The sequence below is a fragment of the Phascolarctos cinereus genome, unplaced genomic scaffold (assembly GCF_003287225.1).
Source record: "Phascolarctos cinereus isolate Bilbo 61053 unplaced genomic scaffold, phaCin_HiC Scaffold_3;HRSCAF=262, whole genome shotgun sequence".
NCBI classification, from domain to species: Eukaryota; Metazoa; Chordata; class Mammalia; order Diprotodontia; family Phascolarctidae; genus Phascolarctos; species Phascolarctos cinereus.
This window is the reverse complement of record NW_027555736.1, coordinates 1,686,409-1,705,899: the sequence shown is the minus strand read 5'-3', so window position 1 is coordinate 1,705,899 and position 19,491 is coordinate 1,686,409. Positions and strand designations below refer to the sequence as shown.

Here is a 19,491-nt window from a genome sequence, read left to right as displayed (position 1 = left end):
TCCGCCTGCGAGCCCCTCACCCCCGCGCCTGGGGCAGCGGCCCCGCTCCCGTCGCTAGGGGGCGTGCCGACACGAGAGTGTTACGCTGTAACCCTTTCAACCCCGACACACCCGAAGGCTTCCCCCGCCCCCCCTGCCCCCAAGCCCCGGGCCGCCGGGGGCCGCCGGTCGACCGTGTGACCCGTGGCGCTCAGGTAACGCAGCCCCGCCCCGCCCCACCCCACCCCGCAGCTCTAGGCGCGGCCTTCAGGGCTAGCCTCCCGGCTGGGACTGGCCGTTCGGCTCTCGGGCCGGGAAACCTTTCCCCCGACATTGTTCTGGGCCGCCCCCCACCCTTAGGCCTGCGGAGAGAAGCTGCGGCAGCCGGCGCCCGGTGAGTCTGTAGTCTGTTGGCCCAGGTCGGGGGTAGGGGTGCAACCGACCCTGGCAGGGGCGTCTGGACCAAGCCCGTTCTTGGGCACTGTGGGGAGCCCCGAGGCCGCCCCCTGGGGTGGGCTGACGGCCAGTCTGCGAGCGGGGCCCCGGCGAGGCGCGAGGATGGGGCTGCGGCTGCATTTCCTGGCGCCCCCCCATCCCCGTCCCGGGGCCTGGAACGAAGCCGGGTGGGGGGGGAGAAAGGAAGGATGATAGACACCCCCCATCCCCAATCCCTGCTCTGTGGCCCCAGGAGCCTCGGCAGACCCAGGGAAGGGTCTCCCGGCCCCGGCGGCTAAGCTGCAGGTAACCCGAAGTCCGGCGAGGGCGAGGCTGCCTGGGCCCAGCGCCAGGGCGGGGATGTTTGCCCCGGGAGGGAGCGGCGGCCGCTGCCCCGACCTTGGCCCCGGCTCGCGGGCTCGCAGCGGGGGGGGGGACTGGGCCTGTGGACACCCTGGCGGAACGCCTGTGCCTGGCCAGGTGCCCCCACACTGCGCCTCCCCCCGGCCCTAGACGGCGGCTTCTCCTCTGTGTCCGCCGGGAGCCATCAGTTGGGCCCGGCCTCGGCTGCCTGGGCGACCGGAGGCCTTCCCAAGCGCGCTCAGCCCAGGCCGGACCCACTGGCCCGGGAGGCTGTTGGACTCCGCCCCGGTGCGCAGGCGACCTGCCGTGAAAGGTGGGGGTGGGGTTGGGGCCAGATTTCGGGGGTCGCCCGGGGCTCTGTGCTAGGAAATTCTCGGGCTCTCGCTGATGCGGGGTGCCAGGCTGCGGCGCGCCCCCTCACCCCTACCCCCATTCCCATCCCCCCACCCCGGGCTGCTGGGGGAAGGGCCCGGCGGGAGGAGGGGCCGAGGAGCTGCGGCTGCTGCGTGCTGGGGGCGGAGACGCTCGGGGCGCCGCGCTGCGGCCCCGCCCCCTCCAGGTCGCAAGCCCGCACCCACCGACCCACCCTCCGTGGGCTGCTGCCTCTCCTGCCCCCCTAGGGCCGGGCATCCGGCCCCGTCGTCCCCCACTTCTCCCCACCCCAGTAACCTGGCCGTGAGCCCGGGAGGCTGCGGTGGCCTCACGAGACTCGCAGGTGGCCCTACTTGGTCCTTTTCTTCCCGATTAAGTCGGAGGGTCCCCGCCCCCAGCACCGGGGGCCCCCCGCCCCGTGCTGCCTCCCCCTTCCTCCCTCCTTTCCGTTCTTCTCCCCGCCCCCATCCTCCCAGTCCTGGGCGCCCCGTTGGCCCAGTGGGGGCCAGGGCCCCCCCTCGTGGGGGTGGCTGCCCCCCTCCCCGGCATGGGCGGGGGGGGAGGGGAGGCGCACGAGCCGCGCCTCCTCCCTTCCCGAGCCTGACCCGGGGCCAATTGTTGCAGAATTCGATCGTGGAACGTTCCCGGGAGCGGAGCATTGTGACGTCAGCGCCCCCAGCCCTCGCCGGGTCCGGCCGGCCGACGGGGAGCCATGGCGTCAGCGCGCCGGCCCCCTCTCTAGCTGAGCCGGGAGAGCGCGGCGGCGGCGGCGGAGGCGGCTCCGGGGCCGGCCGAGAGGCCCCAGGCACCCAGGGCAGCCCGGCCGGCCGGCATGGAGCCGGGCGCCCCAGAGCTGCGGGTCGGCTGCCGGCTGCCGGTGCGGGTGGAGCAGATCGTGAATGTGGACACACTCGTGGTCACCCTGAGCTGCGGCGAGCGGAGCTTCACGGGCATCCTGCTGGACTGCACCAAAAAGTAAGGAGGGGGGCCCCGCTCCCCGGCCGGGCCCCGACAAGTTTCTCCAGGCCAGGCCTTCAGGAGCCGGGCGGCCAGCTGGGCGGGGAGGGGGCGCAGCGGCCCGTGAGGGGGGAGGGGCGCAGCGTCGGGCAGCAGCTGGGCCAGGTCAGGTCAGGTGAAAGAGTGCAGGCTTTCTGTGCAGCTGGGCGGGGGTGAGGTGTGAGGACCTCCCCCCAGCTGGATCCTGTCTCCTGCCGCTTTCGATTTCTCTTTAAGCAGCCCAACAGCCCGGTTTAAAGGGAAGCTGGGCCATCGGTGACCTCCGTCCAGCTGGCGGCTCGGCGGGCAGTCTGGGCACTTGGTGCCTGGGGATCCACAGGGCCTGTGCTAGAAATGTCCAGGGCCAGGGGCTGCTGGACAGAGCTGCTTTGGGGCTACACCACCAGGCCAGGGGCAGCCCTGGGCCTCTCATTTTGAGGGGGCCAGCCACAACAATCACGTTGGCCTCGGGGGCTTTGTGGGTCTGTTCCCTGCTCAGCCACAACCCCGGGGTTAGTGATGGCCCCCTAAGCCCAGCCCAGCGGCTAATTCAGACAGCTTTCTTTGTTCCTAAACCCTCCTAGGAGAAGGGGAAGCAGTTGGAAAAAAATACAAATATGTAGTCAGCTGTTGGAAAAGCAGAGGACCCTCCCAACCATGACAAGGAGGCGCTGAGGCCCTGCCTTACCAGGCCTGGACTCCTGCTGGGAGTTTGGGGAGAACTGGGGAGGGGGCCAGGGGCCCCTTATGGAGGTCCCAGGGAGTCTGCAGGAGCCTGGGCCAGGGCCCGCCTGCCCGGCGGCCTGGGAACCCGGCGTGGCCCACAGCCCCAGGGTGGCCCCTGCACCTGTGTGTGAAGCAGTCCGCTCTGGTTTGTGGGCTCTGGCTCCAGCCTCACGTGCCGGAGCAATGATTGGGCATTAATCAGACGTGCGTGTCTTCTGGCCTGGCTTTCAGGCGATCCTTTGGAAGCTGCCCACAGTCACTGGCGCCTTGTGGAAGGCAAGGCCTCAGCCTTTTTCCTTCTTCCTCAAATGCTCAGATTGGGGTGAGGGGGAAGCCATGAGCCTCTGACAGTTCCTCTGCTGACCTTATCTCTTAATTAGCTGGGCTGCAAACTCAAGGCCCCGTAGATAACATGGCCTCCCTTGATGGTCTCTGAGCAGCTTCAGGTCCTGGGTTCAGGAACAGGCCAGGAGGGGCTGAGGGGCCACAGGAGCTAGGGAGGTATCCCCTTGGTCCTCCCACAGGCCCCTGGGGGCCTGGGACCTGACGAGCCTCTTGGGTAGGTGGGGCCTCCTGGGATCCAAAATCCCCACCCAGCTCTATTTCTTCCTTCGAGTGGTCAAGCTGAGGGATGTCCAGCATGCCATGCCCCCCTCCCTTCCTGTTGCACCCCTAGGCTGAGTGTGGCAGGGGAGGTTCTCCCAGAGCTGGTAGGGATGATCTGGGGGTGTGGCCTGGGCAGTGAAGGGCAGGCTGGTAAACTGAGGCTGAGGGTGTGAGGACCTCATTGTGAGTAGTGAAGGGCAGGCCCCTTTCACCCTTGCATTTGCTTCTGTTGGCTTCATTTACAAGACTCCTTGCTTGGGCACCCAGGCCAGGTGGTGCTTTGGGGCTTCCTGGGTATTCCCTGTGGAGCGGTGGAGGCCTTGGCATCAGGGCCTAGTCTGGGCAGGAGCCAGCCGCCTCTGCAGAGATCCAGGCAGCTCCCAGGGTTCCTGGGGCTGGCCCCTGCCCCCCCCCCTTCCAGCAGCCCTGTGTCTGGTCCTCTCCCCACAGTGTGACCAGTGGTGGCCTGGCAGGCTCGCCTGAGTCCTGGAAGCTGCTTCTGAGCTGGCGAGAGGGTCCGGGCAGGGGGAGCCTGGTTTTAATCTGTCCCTGGGAACCAGGGAGGTTGGAGGCAGGCAGAGGGGAAGGTGTCTGTGAGACCTTGAGTAAGTCACAGCTCTGAGCCTCTGGGAAGGTGATGATGCTGGCTGGGGGCATGCAGAGGGGAGCGTTACCGTTACTCGTGGCCAGAGCGGATCCCTCAGGCCTACTCCTGGGCATTCTAAGTGTTGCTGAAGATGGGCAGGCCTCTGGTGGGGCAGGAGAGTTTGGGGCCCAGCAAGGCCAAGCTGGCCGGGGACCTCCAGGTCTGTGGAGGAGGGAGCAGCAGGAAGGCCTACAGAGGCCTAGGGAGCTGCTAGGCCTTGGGCAGGGGACTGTGGGGGGCTGTTCATTCCCAGGAAAGTGAGCGGCTCACTGGCCTGCCTTTGTGTGCAGTACCTGCCTTCCCTGCAGGCGGACCAGCCCCCCCCCCCATCTGTCAGCACAGTCTTCCCCATAATTGCTTAACTGCATGTTCCAGTGCTGATGTAGAGGGGACGTTTCAGGGACCTCCCTGTCCTGGGGCCATGCTGTGCATGGCTCAGGGACTGCTCCCCCCCCCCCCCTGGTGGCAGCCCTGACACGGCCCCTTCCTCTTGTCCACCAGGGCCCGACCTTCCCACCATCCTTATCCTTGGTCTTTCTACTCAGTGACTGGTGCACACGCTCATGGTCCTTGGACTCTCACTGGTGGTTAGGCCTACTCAGTCAGTAAGAACAGCTGGCTGGAATTTGGCTCCAGAAAACAAGGGTTGGTATCCTACAGGCCAGATGCCCCAGGCACTCTCCCAATGGACAGGCCATACCTTCATCCTTAAAAGTGGGCTGAGCTTTAGGAGAATTGGGGCTGCTGTAGGATCTTGCAGAGAGGGACTTAGGCTGGGCCTGGCATCCCCAGGCTCTGTGGGGGTCCCTTGAGAGAGTGGTTCAGGCTGCCCACTGGGCAGAGTGGAGGAGCCCACAGACAGTCAGTCACCTGGCTGTCTGGAGCCTCCCAGGATGTTCTTGGAAGCTGTGAGGCTGTGATACTCCAGGTCTGGTCTGCTCTCCATCAGAATGGCCCTGCCCTCAGAAGCTGGGCCACCTCTTGGCCCCAAGACCCTCCTTGAAAGTATTTAGAGTCTCATGGCCCAAGACTTCTGCCCTGGGCCTGAGTAAACCATGTTTTACCATAAAGCCTGTGAGACAGCAGAAATGCCCACAATGGGCATCCCACAGCATGGCAGCCTGAATCATGCACAGGGCCTCTCTAACGGCCCCTGCCCACCTTCTGTCTGGTTCATAAAAGGGGAAGGGGGTTTCCCGTGCCTCGGCCTAGGCTGCTGAGACGCTTCTGTGGAGGCCACGTCTGCAGACCTCACCCAGGTGCCAGGCCTATGCGTGTGTGTGTGTGTGTGTGTGTGTGTGTGTGTCTCTAGAGAAGGGAGATTTATATTGATGGCTACCTGTGACAGAGGATGGCACTGAGGTTCAGGGAATTTGCCCCCAGCCACCCAGCAGCCTTGTGTTTAGAGGAGGGCCAGGAGCTCTTGGCCAGCTGGAGGAGCCAGACAGAGAGAGGCAGAGAAGCCAGTCAGGAGCCCAGGGAGGGGACGGAAAGCCTGGGCCAGGGTGGTGGCTGACCCAGTGACAAAGGGTGTCCTGTGGCAGAAAGGGTGTGGAGGAAGATCCGTTTCTAGGGGAGGGGCGGTGAGGAAGGGGAGGAGAATACATGCCCTCACCTGGAAGTAACAGGCATGTTTAGAAGCAGGGGACTGGGACCTCCAATGCCAGGCAGAGAAGAGGATGCTCAGTCTTGTCCCCTAGGCACGTCAGGCTCTTTTGGAGCACGCGTGTGACTTGTGTAAAGTGGAGGGTATCCCAGGAGACAGAGACCAGTGTGGCTGGCTAGGCATGGGTGTGATCCAGGTGGCTGTGGGGTGGACCCGAAGGAGAGCCCAAGAAGGCCCAGGCCTCTCTTCCCAGCCAGGGTAGCCCTGGCTGACCCATGAGGTCTGCCTTCCTTCAGGGGCCCAGACCAGCGGCATGTGTGAAAAGAGGCTGGGGAGAGGAAGGGGAGGGGTCTAGGCATCCTGGAGAAGAACTTGGGGTGCCCCCCATAGTCAGGCAGGAGGCCCCAGAGGTCAGGCCTTGCTCCTCTGTGCCCAAGAGGCATGAGGGCAAATAGAAACAAAAGGGTCTCTGCTTTCTGTCTTGTTCTGAGCCTGGACCTGGGCCTGGGCCCCTCTGAGAAACCTGTCCTGGCTAGTCCTTTCCCCAGGTCTCCCCGGTCTATTCCAGATGCAGACACGCATTCTGGCTAGTGATTTCTGAGAGCAGACTCTCTCACCTGGTCCGAGGCACGAGTCCCTGCCCACAGGAGGTGCTCGCTAACTTCTAGTTGTCATTGTGGCCTGGTCTGAAGTCTGCCAGGGGGCATGGGCCGAGCCCCAGAGTGGCTGGGAGACCGCCGCCCAGGTGCTGTCCTGTCCTCTCGTGGGGTCCTCTGACCTTCCTGGAGGCCGCCCGGGCCTTTGGGCCTGCGGCTGGGACTCTAAGTGACATCTCAGGGCTTTGTGCCAGTGACCTTCTTCAGTGATGTCTGCTGCGTTCATTTTGTTTGTGCAGGATGCAAATCCTCCATTCCATCTTGGGTAGCCTGGAGACTTTTGTTGGCTTGAGACTGCCCCCAGCCATAGCAGGGATGAGCCTCAGGGCACACAACGGGGAGGGATTTGGAGCCTCTGGAGCACTGGAAGCCTGGCTCTGACCTTAGGAAAGTCAGTACCACCCCTCATTTTCCCCTCTGCAAAGCAGAAGGTGCAGCTGGGGCTCTGGCTCCCGGGAGGAATGGAGATGGTGCCAAAGCGTGGAGGCTGGCACCCTCCTTCCTGGGAGGCAGAAGCTGGGTGGGACCTTCAGGGACATTTTCACCCCAGCAAGGTCACATGCAGAGGGGAGCAGTAACCCAGTGAGGTGGTTTGTCTAGGTCTCCCTCTGCAGCCTCAAGCTCAGTAGAAATGTTCCTTATTAATAGTGTTCACCATGTTGGGGGTGAAGTTGGGGCCAGACTCTGAGCTCACCTGAGTGTGTTCACCTTGATTTCTTTCTGCGCTTTCCTGGCAAAGAGTCTTTCAGCCTAGGCTTCCAGGGACAGGAGGCGGCTCAGTCTGCTCTGCGGTGGAGCCAGGCTTGGGTCTCCTTGGACTTGGCCCTGTCCTTTGGTGGCCATCTGTTTTCCTGGGAAGCCCTTCAGAGACAGGAGGATGGCCCGGGTCTTCTGTGGATGGAGGAGTCATGGATCCTTTGGTGGACGCCTATCTGGGGTGGCTCCGGCCCCGTCTGGACACTTGCTGGCCCGTTGATGTTTTTGCCTACAGCATCCTTCAGCTTTCAGAGAGAGACGTGTCCAAGCGGCCCGGCCAGCCCACAGAGGCTCTGCTCCTTGGCAGGAGGAGGGCATGGGCCAGCCCTAGGCATCACTGCAGTCAGAAGGTGCTGGTGTTCCGCAGTGTGGTGTAGATGACATTCTTCTGGTTCTCCTCGTTTTTGGATCGGGTCGGGTTCTCCCCAGCTCCCTGGCAGGTGATCTTTGGTGAGATTCTATTCGTCCCCCAGGGGGACGCGCCTTCCTCTCCAGACCTCTGCGCCTTGGCATCCTTTTCTGCTCCCGTTGAGCACCCGCCCTGCCCGCGTGTTCTTGTTAGCAATGCCTCCCCCATCTTGTGGCGATGGGCAGGAGTGTTTCTGAGCCAGGTATTTTAATTGCCTTTCATTGACCACGGTCGGACCCGGCGTATGAGCTCAGAGAGTCGCCGCCCGGTGTCTCTGTATCCCCCAAACATGGTCAGACGCTTTGTAGAGGCCAGGCGAGCGACATCTGTGGCGTTTATCAGAGACAGGACAGGAGGGCGAGCTCAGGCCTGGGAGGGCGTGGGCAGGTCATAGGCCTGGAGCTGGCATGGTGGTTGATGCAGAGAGGAAACTGAGGCCCACGGAGGCTGTGTCTTGTGTGGGGCCCACAGGGAGCGGTGTACAAAGGTGGGGCGTCCACCCGGCTTCCCAGCCAATCTTGTTTCCATCGCATTTCTTCATAGACCCGGCCTGGGGGTCACTGCACGCTCTCACCCACTCAAATACCCTGCCAAGGACACTGCCTGGGGTCATGGCAGAGGGCCGTCCCCAGGCTCGAGTCGCATCTCCCTAAGTGACCACAGGCGGCTCCAGGGGGCTAGGGAGGAGGGGCTGCACCGCCCTGGCCGATCAGAGCGGGCAGGACCCCAGGGAGATCTGCAGGCGGCTCGGATTCACGCCCCGTGACCTACGTGGCCTCCGGTGTGCAGGACCTCTGTCCTCCTCCCTTTCTGAAGCTTGTTCATCTCCCAAACCATGGTCTCTGTGGGGATCCTTCAGCATTCGCTGACCGGTGGGCTCACTGGCCACTTCAGCTTTTCTCTCCAGTGCCTGGGATAGGGAGTGGTCATGCCTGCAGACCTGGGGACAAAGGGTGGTCATCCTTCTGTGCCTGGGGATGGAAGACGGTCATCCTTGCGTCCCTGGGGATGGAGGATGGTCATCCCCATGGCTGGCCCTGGGAATAGAGGGTGGTCATCCCTGCAGCCCTGGGGGACGGAGGGTGGTCATCCTTTGACCTTCGCCCTCTGAAGGTGGGGAGCCTGCTTTTGGAGATGCGGCCCCAGGATGAAAGCCAGGCTGTGCAGTCCTGCCCTCTGCTTCCATGTCTCGGTCATCAGTCCCCCATCCCTGCTCCCTGTGGTGTTTGCATGGTGGATGTGAAAGCCCTCCGAGCCCCCAACCCGCCTCGTCTTCATGCTAAGTTATCTGCCTGAGGTCTGAGCTCAGGGGCTTTCAATAACTCCGAGTGGGACAATTTGGGGTGGGTCGTGTCCGCGTGCCCCACTCTGCTCAGATGCAGCTGGGACCGGGGAGTGTCCTGAAGAGCATGATCAGTCAGGTCTATGCAGGCAGTAAGGCTTTTTGTCCGCGTGTGCCCTGGGCTGAGCTGCCGGTGGATGGAGGGACAAGGCTGCCCCGTGTAGGAGGAAGCAGGTGTGCTGGGCCCCAGGGCAAGGGGCAGTGGGGAAATTTCCAGAAGCCAGGCGTGGGCCGTGTTGGGTGGGGATTCTTTGGCTGGGGGGCTGCCCTTAGGACCTTCCTGTCCCCTTGGGGCCAGCTGGCCAGGCACCCCCCAGAGAACGGGCCCTTCTGTTCTCTAATACAAACCACCGGACCATCTCTTGACTCTGCTGATCTCTGGGGAGAGACGGGCAGCAGGCAGATCCTGCCCTCAAAGTACTTACCGTCCATTCCTGGGGAAGCTACGTGCTGCATCAGCGGGAGAGCGTTAGCAGAGGGGGGCTGACGTGTTAGCTGGGACTCGCAGGCAGGCGGAGCAGGGTCAGCCAGAGCCGAGAGACAAAGCAGCCGGGGAACGGGGGGGAGGGGGCCTTGAATGCCAAACCGGGGGCCGCGCTCTACTGCATACTTGGCTAGCCCCTCATTCCTATCTAGTCACTGTATTTTAGCATTCTCTGTGTCCACAGCAGGCTGCAGCTGATAAACCACTACTTATTCTCCTGCCATAGGACGGATGTTACAGGTTTCCCTTTTCTCCGCAGTTACACGTTGAATGGCTGTGAGGGTTTATGCATGTGGGAACTTCGTCCTCACCCCCAACCCCAATCCTGTTTCCATGTCTGCAGTTAAAATCTCAGCCCTGCAGTGGGCGGGTCAAGGAACATGGTCTGCTTTGGGGGGCCCTTACTCAGGATTGCTGGCTGTACCGAGTTTGTGCCAGGTTGCAGTACCACCAACAATGTAGGAGTGCCCATTTCCCTGTAGTCATACTGGTGCCGCGAGTTAAAAATAGCCTCCCTTTCTTCTTTGGGCTTCACATGTTGAGGTCCTGTCACTTACAGCGAGGTCTTGGCTCTGGATCCTGGACAAGGCACTAGCGTCAAACCCTGACCAATGCATGTTACCACTATGCCAGCATTTTGATGGGCGCTGGGAGGGGGAAGACAGTGTTCTGTGACACCTACTGTGCGTGGGCCTTGTGCTAGGTGCTTTTCAATTATCATCTTTCTGTGAGGTAGGTGCTATTGTGACCCCCCACTTCATCATTGGGGAAACTGAGGCAGTCAGTGGTTCAGCGACACACATAGGGTCACCCAGGTAGTCCGTGTCTGAGGCTGAATTTGAGCTTCCGGTCTGGCGCTCCACTCGCTGCACCAATCTCTGAATCGCTGTGGGAATGCTGCATACCCGAGGTGACTGAGCGTGGCCAGGGAGCCTGGCTGGCTCCCCCACGTAGACCCTGCTGCCCTGTTCTCCCTCGCCGGCTGCCGTCCCACACACACCTCCTCGGTCGCCAGCTCTGACATAGTCCTTCCTCCACGGCCTTGCTTGGGCAGTCTGCCCGCCACCATCCCGCTTCCTGGGGTCCTCTGTCCACACAGTCGCCGGAATGACCCCACATTGTTTCTCACTTAGAGCCTCTGGAGGCTCCCTTTGGGGCTCTCGGTTGAGACGGGCCAGGCCTTGGTGCCAGGAAGGGGCAGGATGGTCCATGCTTGGGCCTTGGACGTGGGCATCTCCTGAGGATTGAAGCCATGGGAGGTCACCCACAGAGAGAAGAGCGTGTGGGTGTGTGGCCCCAGGAAGGCCACGATCAGGAGGCCAGTGGAGCTGTGGCTGGTCGGTGGTGTCTGAATCCCTGGAAGGAGGTGGGTGGGCATTGGATGTGGCTGCTGGGGGGGTCCCCTAGCCAGGCTTTCTCCCTCCTTCTCTCTTTTTCCAGGCTGGCCTTGAGCCCGGGCTGCTGCAGGCCTGCTGCCCCACCGCCCCTCCTCGGCCTGGGTCTGACCTCCTGTCCCTCTCTCTTCCCTCCCGCAGGTCCGGGCTGTTTGGTCTCCCCTCGTCTTTGCCGAAGCGGGATGCCCCCCTGTCGGATAGCTGCTCGCGTTGGGACCCCTGTGAAGCCAAGGGAGATGCCCAGGCCCCCGAGACTGCCCTCCCTCCCCCGGAGCCCACCCCGTCCCTGGTCCCCCCCTTGCCGGCCGGCAGCGCCCCTCCTTTCCCTCCCTACTTTGAAGGCGCCCCCTTTCCCCACCCGCTGTGGCTCAGACACACGTACAACCAGTGGGTTCCCCAGCCGCCCCCACGCACCATCAAGCGTACCAAGAGGCGGCTCTCTCGCAACCGGGACCCCGGCCGCCTGATCATGAGCACCATCCGGCTGCGGCCGCGGCGGGTGCTGTGTGAGAAATGCAAGAACACCCTGAACCCCGAGGAGAGCCCGCCGAGCCAGCCCAGCACCAAGCCGCGGCGGCGGCCCAGCGCCCCGGAGAAGGAGCCCAAGAGGGCAGAGGAGCCGGACTGCGAGATGAGGCGGAGCAAGCGGGAGAAGAGCACGGGGGAGCTGGTGCCGCGCAGCCCCGTCATCAAGATCTCCTACAGCACTCCCCAGGGCAAGGGGGAGGTCGTGAAGATCCCCTCCCGCGTGCATGGCTCCCTCAAGCCCTTCTGCCCCCAGCAGGGCCTGCAGAACGGCGGCCAGGACCAGGAGGTGCGGGATGCGGGCGGTCCGCCGGCTTCCATCCCCAAGCTGAAGCTGACCCGTCCCGTGCCTTCGGGGGAGGCGCCCCCTCCCAAGATCCGCCTGAAGCCCCACCGCCTCCCCCGGGGGGGTGGCAGCGGGGGCTCCGGAGGGGGCCGGAGCGTCTCCATCTACAAAGCGGAGCTGATCGAGGAGCTGGGCGACCTTCAGGGCAGCCGCGAGTCCCATGCCTCGTCCGCCTTTTACGCGGACCCGTCCTCCCGGCGGCAGCGGCGGCTCGCGGAGCTGTCCTCCGGGAGCTCGGGGGAAGAGGACGACTTTGGCGGCTTTCCCCCAGCCAAGGACGGCCACGACAACCTGGCCTTCCTCATGAATTACAAAAGGAAGGCTGACTCGTCCAGCTTGTCCGTGTGCAGCAACGACAGCCTGGACGGGTCCAGCTCAGATGCCGCATCCCCCGACGGCTGCGACTTCCTGCCTGGGGATGACGCCTCTGTGTCATCCTCCTCCCGAGAGGAACGCAAGACGGTGCCCCCGCTGACCGTGCGGCTGCACACGCAGAGTGTGGCCCGGTGTGTGACCGAGGATGGCCGCACGGTGTCCGTGGGTGACATCGTGTGGGGCAAGATCCCCGGCTGCCCGTGGTGGCCAGCCCGCGTGCTGGACCTCAGCCTGAGTCAGAAGGATGATGGCGCGCCCTCCTGGAGGGAGGCCCGTGTCTCCTGGTTCGGCTCTCCCACCACGTCGTCCCTGTCCATCTCAAAACTCTCCCCTTTCTCGGAGTTTTTCAAACTGAGATTTAACCGTAAGAAGAAAGGCGTGTATCGGAAAGCTATTACAGAAGCCGCCAAGGCGGCCGAACACCTGAGCCCCGAAATCCGGGAGCTCCTAAGCCAGTTTGAAACGTAACTTTGGCTCGAGATCAGGTGAGTGGACAGGGGTCCCTGGTGGGGGGGGGATGGGCAGGGGGAGAGCCGGTCTTTTGGGCTTGGGCCAGAGAAGTGGAGAGGAAGGACGCAGGATCCTTGGTGGGGGCTGGGGGCCTGGGGCCGCGCAGGGTTCTGGGCCCCGCCCATAGAGGGGATGGGCAGGAGAGCCGCTCCTTTGGGCTCGGGCCAGACACATGAAGAGGAGGGAGGGTCTTCTTTGGAGTCAGGTGGGCCAGGCTGGCTTCTTCTGGTCTAGAAAGCCGTGACCCTGGGAGGCCAGGCCAGAAAGCCCCAGGGATGGTCCCAGCCGGGGGGGGGGGGGGGGCACTCAGAGCACTAGATCATTTAGGGGGAAGGGGCGGCTTGTAGCTACCTCTCCGTCGACCTTAGCATCCCATGGTTCTGCAGCAGAGAGGGCCCCTTTGGGCGTCTGGGTCCCTGGCCCTCTGCCCTTTGTCCTTGACCCGCTGGTGTGCTTCCGGTCTGTTGGGAATGGAGGCCAGTGGTGGGCAGAGGCTCCCTACGAACCCAGAGCATCCGTCTGGGCTTGAAGCCTGGCCCTGCCTCTTTGTCCTGCATCACCTTGACCAGGTCACTTGACAGGTGTGGGCCTGCCTCAGTCTTCTTGTCTGTAAAGCGAAGGTGGAGCCTGGGTGATCCACCATAGGCCAGGGGCTACCGTTCAGTCTTCATTTATTAAGCACCTGGTGAGGGTGCTGTGGACCACCATGGAACAGCCTTTGCTCCCAGGAGGCGCGCATCCTGCAGGGAGAAGGAGCATGTGTGTACAAGAAAGTGCAGAGACGGGCAACGAGGAGACGTTTGGGAGAGGGTGAGGGGGGCGGGCCTCCTGGAGAGGGTGGGCAGGAGCTGGGCTCTTCTGCGGGAGGAATGGCCAGTTTGACCAGACCGCAGCCTGTGCTGGATGTTAGGTTTGGGTGGTTCTAAGGGGCGGTTCCTAAGTGGTCCTGGAGGCCAGAGAGAGAGACTGCCGGGTCACTCTGCTGGGCAGTTGTGTGGAGGCCAGACTGGAAAGGCCAATGGACCAGTGAGGTGGTGGGGGCCGTGCGAGGAGAGGACAGGCCCTGGCGCCATATTGGATTTGAGGAGCAAGAGAGGGAGGGAGTGTAGGCTGGCTCCTGGGGGCAGGGTGGGAGGACAGGGAAACAGATGTCCAGTGGGCAGTTGGAGGGTGAGGCTGGAGGTCAGAGAGGTCAGGAGGAGGCTCCGTTTTGGCTGTCGCGTACATTTAGTCTGCGGCATGTAGGGCAGCAGATGGGGAGAGTCATTTGAGGCCCAGACCTCGAGAGGAGAGGGCGGAGTGGCCCTGGGCTGGTCCACCAAGGAGTCAAGATGGGCAGGGGAGAACCAGTTTCCAGGTGGTGCCTACAAAAGGGCCGTCGGTTGGGGTGGCCAGAGGGTCGAAGGGGGCTCGGGGCTGCCTGGCAGAGGGTTGTCGGGGGTCCCCAGTATCAGAGTGGAGGGCAGGGGAAGATTGAGGCGTGACCGTCCCTAGGTGTGGCTGTGCTGGGGGACAGACAGGTCAGGCATCCCAGGGACTCTTGGTCCTCATGGTGTGAGAGGGCAGGGGCCTGGCAGGAGAGTCCTGGAGGTGTGCGGACCACAGCTGCTGGACCCCTGGACAGAATGACCCTTAAAGGAGAGAGAGCGTAGAAGTGGGGGTGGTCTGCTAGGGCAGGGGCCAGGCAGCGTTAGTAGCGACGGGAGTGAGTGACCCGCGCTTGGCAGGAAGGGGGCACCTCCAGACACCCTGGATCCTGGGGCGAGGCTAGGGAGGAGGCCAGCCTTCCAGCAGGGGAGGATGTTCAGAGAGGTTGCCCAGCCCAGTGCAGACAGCCCCCTGAAGGGGAAGGAGAAGGCACTGAGCTCGGTTCCTGGGAGGAGCTGCAGCAGACCCTTCCCTCTGACTCCCTGGACCTGGTGCTGCCCTAGGAAAGGCTGGGCTCCCCCTTTCCCAGCCAGGGATGGTGCTGGGTGCCTGGAAGGGGCACAACCAGACCCCTGAGGAGAGCTCCAGGGCAGCCCGTTTACCTGGTCAGCGGCTGCTGTGTGCAGCCATGGGGTTCCACGGCTCCTCGGTCACTTCATCAGACCCTTCTGCCTCGCTTTCCCGATCGGCAGATCAGCACGCCCAGCCCTCCCCTGCCTCCCCGGAGCCGGTCACTCTTGTTGCTGACCTGGGACTGCACACGTGTGCAGCTATTTTCTCATGCAGCTCTCTTGGTCAAGGAGGACAGTTATGGGCCAGGTGACTGTCAGTGGGGGAAGCATTCATTGAGCGCCTGCTGTATGCACTTTAAGGACAGACCTGGTCTGAAGGTGGAGCTCCAGCAGTCAGTCATTAACGCTTCCAGAACCAGGCCCACATGGAGGCCTCAGGCCCCTTCTTCATTCACGCGGATGCAGGCGTAGATAGCGCTTTTGGGTGGCTCGTCTGCCTGGCCCAAGCCCCGCGCCTGCAAGTCAGATGCCAGCGCAGTGCTGTCCCTGCCCCAAGAGGCTCTCTCTTCTCCTCTGGTTTTGGGGGAGGCCAGTGACTTCCAGTGCAGACCCCAGGGACACAGCCGGTGTGGACGTGTTGGCTGGGGGTGGGGGGGCAAACCCAGGTTTTGTTAGGACTGTTGGACTCCCAGAGGGGAGGGCAGGTGTTTGTGCTTCGAGTCCTTCTTCGAGTTGTCCTCCCAGGGAAGAGCCAGGTGGTGGGAGTGCCCGAGAAGGAGCCGGTGATCCGAGCTGACCGTGGGGCCAGGCGAGGTGAGGGCATCCCCTGGCTGGGTCCGGGACGCAGCCCCTCACCTCTTCTGCTGGGATTGGGCAGGGGTGGGGGAGGGTCATCCAGAAAGTGGAGGAGGCCATGCCAAGCGTGCTCAGATGGGTCCTGGTTGCTAGGAGTGCGAGACCCTTGGGAAATAAGCCGTGGGAGGGCGAGCAGACCCCCAGGCGTCACAGCCGTCCCAGAGGCGCTCATTGGTTACTCACATGTTCCCGGCTGCACGTCCTCGGGCCACGTCAGGCTCTGCTGTGACAGATATGAGGGATGGCACTCTCAGGTGACCTCGGGCAGTCAGCGTGGCCATAACCATCTTGCCAGGGTCTGGGGGTGGGCCTAGTGCCTGGCCAGAGTGTGCCCCAGAGAGATGAGAGGGGGGCTGCCTCGGAGATGCTCAAGGGAGGATCAGCTGGAGGAGTGGGGCGTGGGGCAATTACCATCTCTGGGCATCCGAGCAGGGGAATGGGGTCAAAGCGCCTTCAGTCCCTGAGGGCCGTGGGAAGATCACTGAGCCTCCCATCACCTCACCTTGTCTCCTCTGCCCCGGCTGCGGCCGGGCCCCTTGGTCAGAGGCCATGACGTCCGCCTGGGGCTGGGGCGAATGGTTCTTGGTCGGGACAAGCTGCGCAGAAACACCACCGAGTCTTGGGTGGAAATCAAGCGGGTTTTGGCTGCCCCTCCAGTTGGGATGGTGGGGGACTCGGGGGGCCCTCTTAAAGGTCTTTGGGCTTTGTGGACCTAGTTCTGAGAGGGAGAGACTTGTTTTCAGAGACCGGTTTATGAGGGTCCTTGTCAGAAAAGCGACACCCACCAGCCCTTTGGTGCTGTGTGGTGCTGGTGTGGATGTGCCCAGGAGCCTGGACCACCCCCAGACGTACATGCTGTCTCCTTCCCCTGGCAGCCATGCCCTGGAGCTCGGGACATTCTGTGTGATGGCTCTTGCCGGCCAGCGGGGTCCCCTTGGGCCCCCCAGTGGTGAGACGCTGGAGCCCAGGTGCTCTGGCCTGGCATGAAGAGGCCAAGCTTGTCTGGGAGCTGTGTTCTGGGCTTCTGGAGGACGCCTCTGGGACACCTGTTCTCCCTCTCAAGAGATGTTTGACCCAACCTGAGAACCATGGGTACTGTGGAGGTCATCTAGCGTACGTGGAGCCCCGCCATTGTGCATTCTTGTGTGACCGGGGGGGGGGCGCCAGGGGAGAGGAGCCAGGCAGAGCTGATGAGGAGAGGCCGGAGCCTGGAGGGGGAGGCCCTAGGACCCCCAGAGAGCAGGGTGAGGGCCGGGCAGGCACCAGGTGGAGGCTTGTGATCCAAGGCTTAGCGCTGTCCAGCGTGGGGGGCCCATCCTGTTGGGGCAACACGGGGACGAATGACAGGCGGGAAGCAGAGATCCCCCTACCTGCCTTTTTAACAGACTAGGAGACCGAGGCCAAGAGGAGGGACAGACATGCCCAAGGTCGTAGTTCAGTCCTGTCCGGCTCTCTGTGGCCCCATGCGGGCTTTTCTTGGCAAAGGTACTGGAGCAGTTTGCCATTTCCTTCTCCATCCCATTTTACAGAGGAGGAAACTGAGGCAAACAAGGTGAAGGGACTTACCCTGGGTCACTTCACTCAGACACTAGGAAGTGTCTGAGGCCGGATTTTATTTTATTTTTTATTAATTTATTTTTTGTTTTCAACTATTGCTTCCATACGCTTTTGAGTTTTAAAATTTTCTCCCCCTTCCTCCCCAAGACAGCACACATCTGATATAGGCTCTACATATACCTTCCTGTTAAACATATTTTCACATTAGTGATATTGCAAATAAGAATTAGAACCAATAGGAGGAACCATTAGAAAGAGGAAACAAAACACAACAGAAGAAAAAAAAGAGCAAACAGTCTGCTTCTATCTGCATAGCATTTTCCATCCTGAGGCCTCTGGAGATGTCTTAGATCCTTGTAATGCTGAGAAGGGTTCAGTTTAACAATCTTAGTCATCGCACAACGTGGCTGTTACTGTGTCCCACGTTCTCCTGGTTCTGCTCACTTCACTCGGCATCAGACCATACGAGTCTTTCCAGGTTTTTCTGAAGTCTGCCTGTTCATCATTTCTTATAGCACAATAGTATTCCATTACATTCATATACACAACTTGCTCAGCCGTTCCCCAATTGATAGGCATCCTCTCAATTTCCAGTTCTTTGCCACCACAAAAAGAGCTGCTATGAATATTTTTGTACATGTGGGTCCTTTTCCTATTTGTATGATCTCTTAGGGATACAGCCCCTAGAAGTGCTATTGCTGGGTCAAAGGGTATGCACATTTTGATAGCCCTTTGGGCATAGTTCCAAATTGCTCTCCACAGTGGTTGGATCAGTTCACAACTCCACCAACAATGCATTAGTGTTCCATTTTCCCACATCTTCTCCAACATTTCTCATTTTCCTGTTTTGTCACGTTGGCCAATCTGATAGGTGTGCTGTGGTACCTCAGGGTTATTTTGATTTGCATTTCTCTAATCAGTAGTGATTTAGAGCATTTTCTCATGTGACTAGAGATGGCTTTAATTTCTTTCTCTGAGAACTGCCTGTTCACAGCCTTTGACCATTTATCACTTGGGGAATGGCTTCTATTCTCATACATTGGACTCGGTTCTCTGTGAGGCCAGATTTTAAGTCAGGTACTCTTGGCTTGCGCCCAGTGCCCTATGTGCTATGGTGCCACCTAGCCGCCTCCCCCCCCCCAAGGTCATAATGTAGTCAGGACGTGAATCCACATCCAGGTTCTTTCCATGAGGACTGGGTTGATCTTGCTGGTGCTCATTCGCCAGCTGACATGAGGCCCAGGGCCTTGGTACTGGGCTCTTTGTACGTTTGGATTCTGGGGCCAAGGCTTTCTGTTTTATTGATAAAACCAAGGCACGGAGTAGTGCACAGATGAGGAAGGCAGGGCTGAGTGCGTTGACGCTCTGGCCCGGTGCCTCCTCCCGGAGTTGGCGGCGGAGGCCCAGAGGCCGCCTGGGATGAGGGGCGATTGCCTGTCTGTGTCCCAGGGCCGGAGCAGCTTCTGGCCACGGGGTTGGGTTTTCCTTGGAGAGGCTCCCTTTGCCGTGGGCACATCGGAAGGGAATGGTGGAGCCTGGATACCCTGAGCAGTCTGACCCGGCACGCTACGCTGAGGATTGTGCCAGGAAGGCTCTGGCCGTCCATGGTGGGGATGGGGCAGTCTCACTTTTGGGGGTCCCAGATGGCCTGGGGGCCAAGCCCTGGGCCCACAGCCAGCAAGGCCTGAGTAAAGCCCTTCACCTCGTTCCTGGCATACAGTCGATGCTACGTAAATGCTGGCTGCTGTTTATTACTGTCGTCATTACTCCACCACTGCTCTGATTCAGATGCTGGTGACCCAGGCCCACCTGGTGAGAAGGAAGCGGGTGGGCGGGGGAGCAAAGGTTGCACCCCTGACTCAGGGATCCGGCCCAGGAGATGGGCTGCCCATGGGAGGGTACAATTTAAGCCAACTTCCTTTGGTGTTGACTCCGGTAGGGTCTGGACAAGGCTGAGCCCCCAGGGACTTGTGTAGAGATCCAGGATGGGCCGAGAAGGTGGAGGGGTGAGGGGGCGGTATCAGGTGGGGGAAAGCTTGATGCCTGGCTAGGCTCTTGGGGGTCTGTGCCCAGGTGCTTGGGGGGCCCAGATGGAGGAGGGCTTGGCACCCGGCCATGCCCATATGGAGGAGGGCTTGGAGCCTAGCTGTGCCCAGGCGCTTGGGGTCCTAATGGAGGAGGGCTTAGAGCCTGGGGGGCCCAGATGGAGGAGGGCTTGGCACTCGGCTGTGCCCAGGTGCTTGGGGGGGCAGTTTGACTTTTTCCCCCTTTCCCCTCTCCCCCAGGTAACTGAAGATGGGCACCCACTGTTTCATGACTCCTGCCAGCATCCTGCCACGCTCCCCACAACAGCCTTGAGGATGCCCCCTGCCCGGGACGGCATCGGGGTGGGCTTACGTCTGACTGCAGGAAAGGGAAGTGAGTGAGCCGCTGGCCCGGGCCAGGGAAGATGGTGTGCCAGACCGCAACGCCAAGGCCCGGCAGGCAGGGCTGCACTCACCCACTCTGAATGTATTTATTCTTCCTGATTCAAAATACCGACTTAGCTTAGGTCCGCGGGCCGAGACAGGGGCCCGCTTGAACACGATGCTGCTGCTGCTTTGAAGAGGATGC

The 19,491-nt window shown here is 61.7% G+C and overlaps 2 protein-coding genes across 2 annotated transcripts; both read left to right on the top strand.

Annotated features, from left to right (window-relative positions):
* The first annotated feature begins 1,113 nt into the window (after positions 1–1,113).
* Positions 1,114–1,895, top strand: LOC144456231 (uncharacterized). Its single transcript, XM_078150650.1, has 2 exons — positions 1,114–1,492; positions 1,774–1,895. Exons 1-2 carry the CDS (start codon positions 1,165–1,167, stop codon positions 1,893–1,895), a joined length of 450 nt encoding a protein of 149 aa, XP_078006776.1. The 5' UTR covers positions 1,114–1,164.
* On the top strand, positions 1,887–19,252 carry PWWP2B (PWWP domain containing 2B). The gene is made up of 3 exons (XM_020973076.2): positions 1,887–2,124; positions 10,912–12,501; positions 19,164–19,252. The coding sequence occupies exons 1-2, from the start codon at positions 1,982–1,984 to the stop codon at positions 12,482–12,484; spliced, it is 1,716 nt and encodes a 571-aa protein (XP_020828735.1). The 5' UTR covers positions 1,887–1,981; the 3' UTR covers positions 12,485–12,501; positions 19,164–19,252.
* Positions 19,253–19,491: the final 239 nt, after the last annotated feature.

What these genes read in the sequence shown, in the direction of transcription:
- LOC144456231 (XM_078150650.1), top strand. Translation starts at nt 1,165, where the DNA reads ATGCGGGGTGCCAGGCTGCGGCGCGCCCCCTCACCCCTACCCCCATTC. An exon ending in TGGCCTCACGAGACTCGCAG is followed by an intron (nt 1,493 to 1,773) that starts GTGGCCCTACTT and finishes CAATTGTTGCAG; the next exon opens with AATTCGATCGTGGAACGTTC.
- PWWP2B (XM_020973076.2), top strand. Translation starts at nt 1,982, where the DNA reads ATGGAGCCGGGCGCCCCAGAGCTGCGGGTCGGCTGCCGGCTGCCGGTG. An exon ending in CTGCTGGACTGCACCAAAAA is followed by an intron (nt 2,125 to 10,911) that starts GTAAGGAGGGGG and finishes TCCCTCCCGCAG; the next exon opens with GTCCGGGCTGTTTGGTCTCC.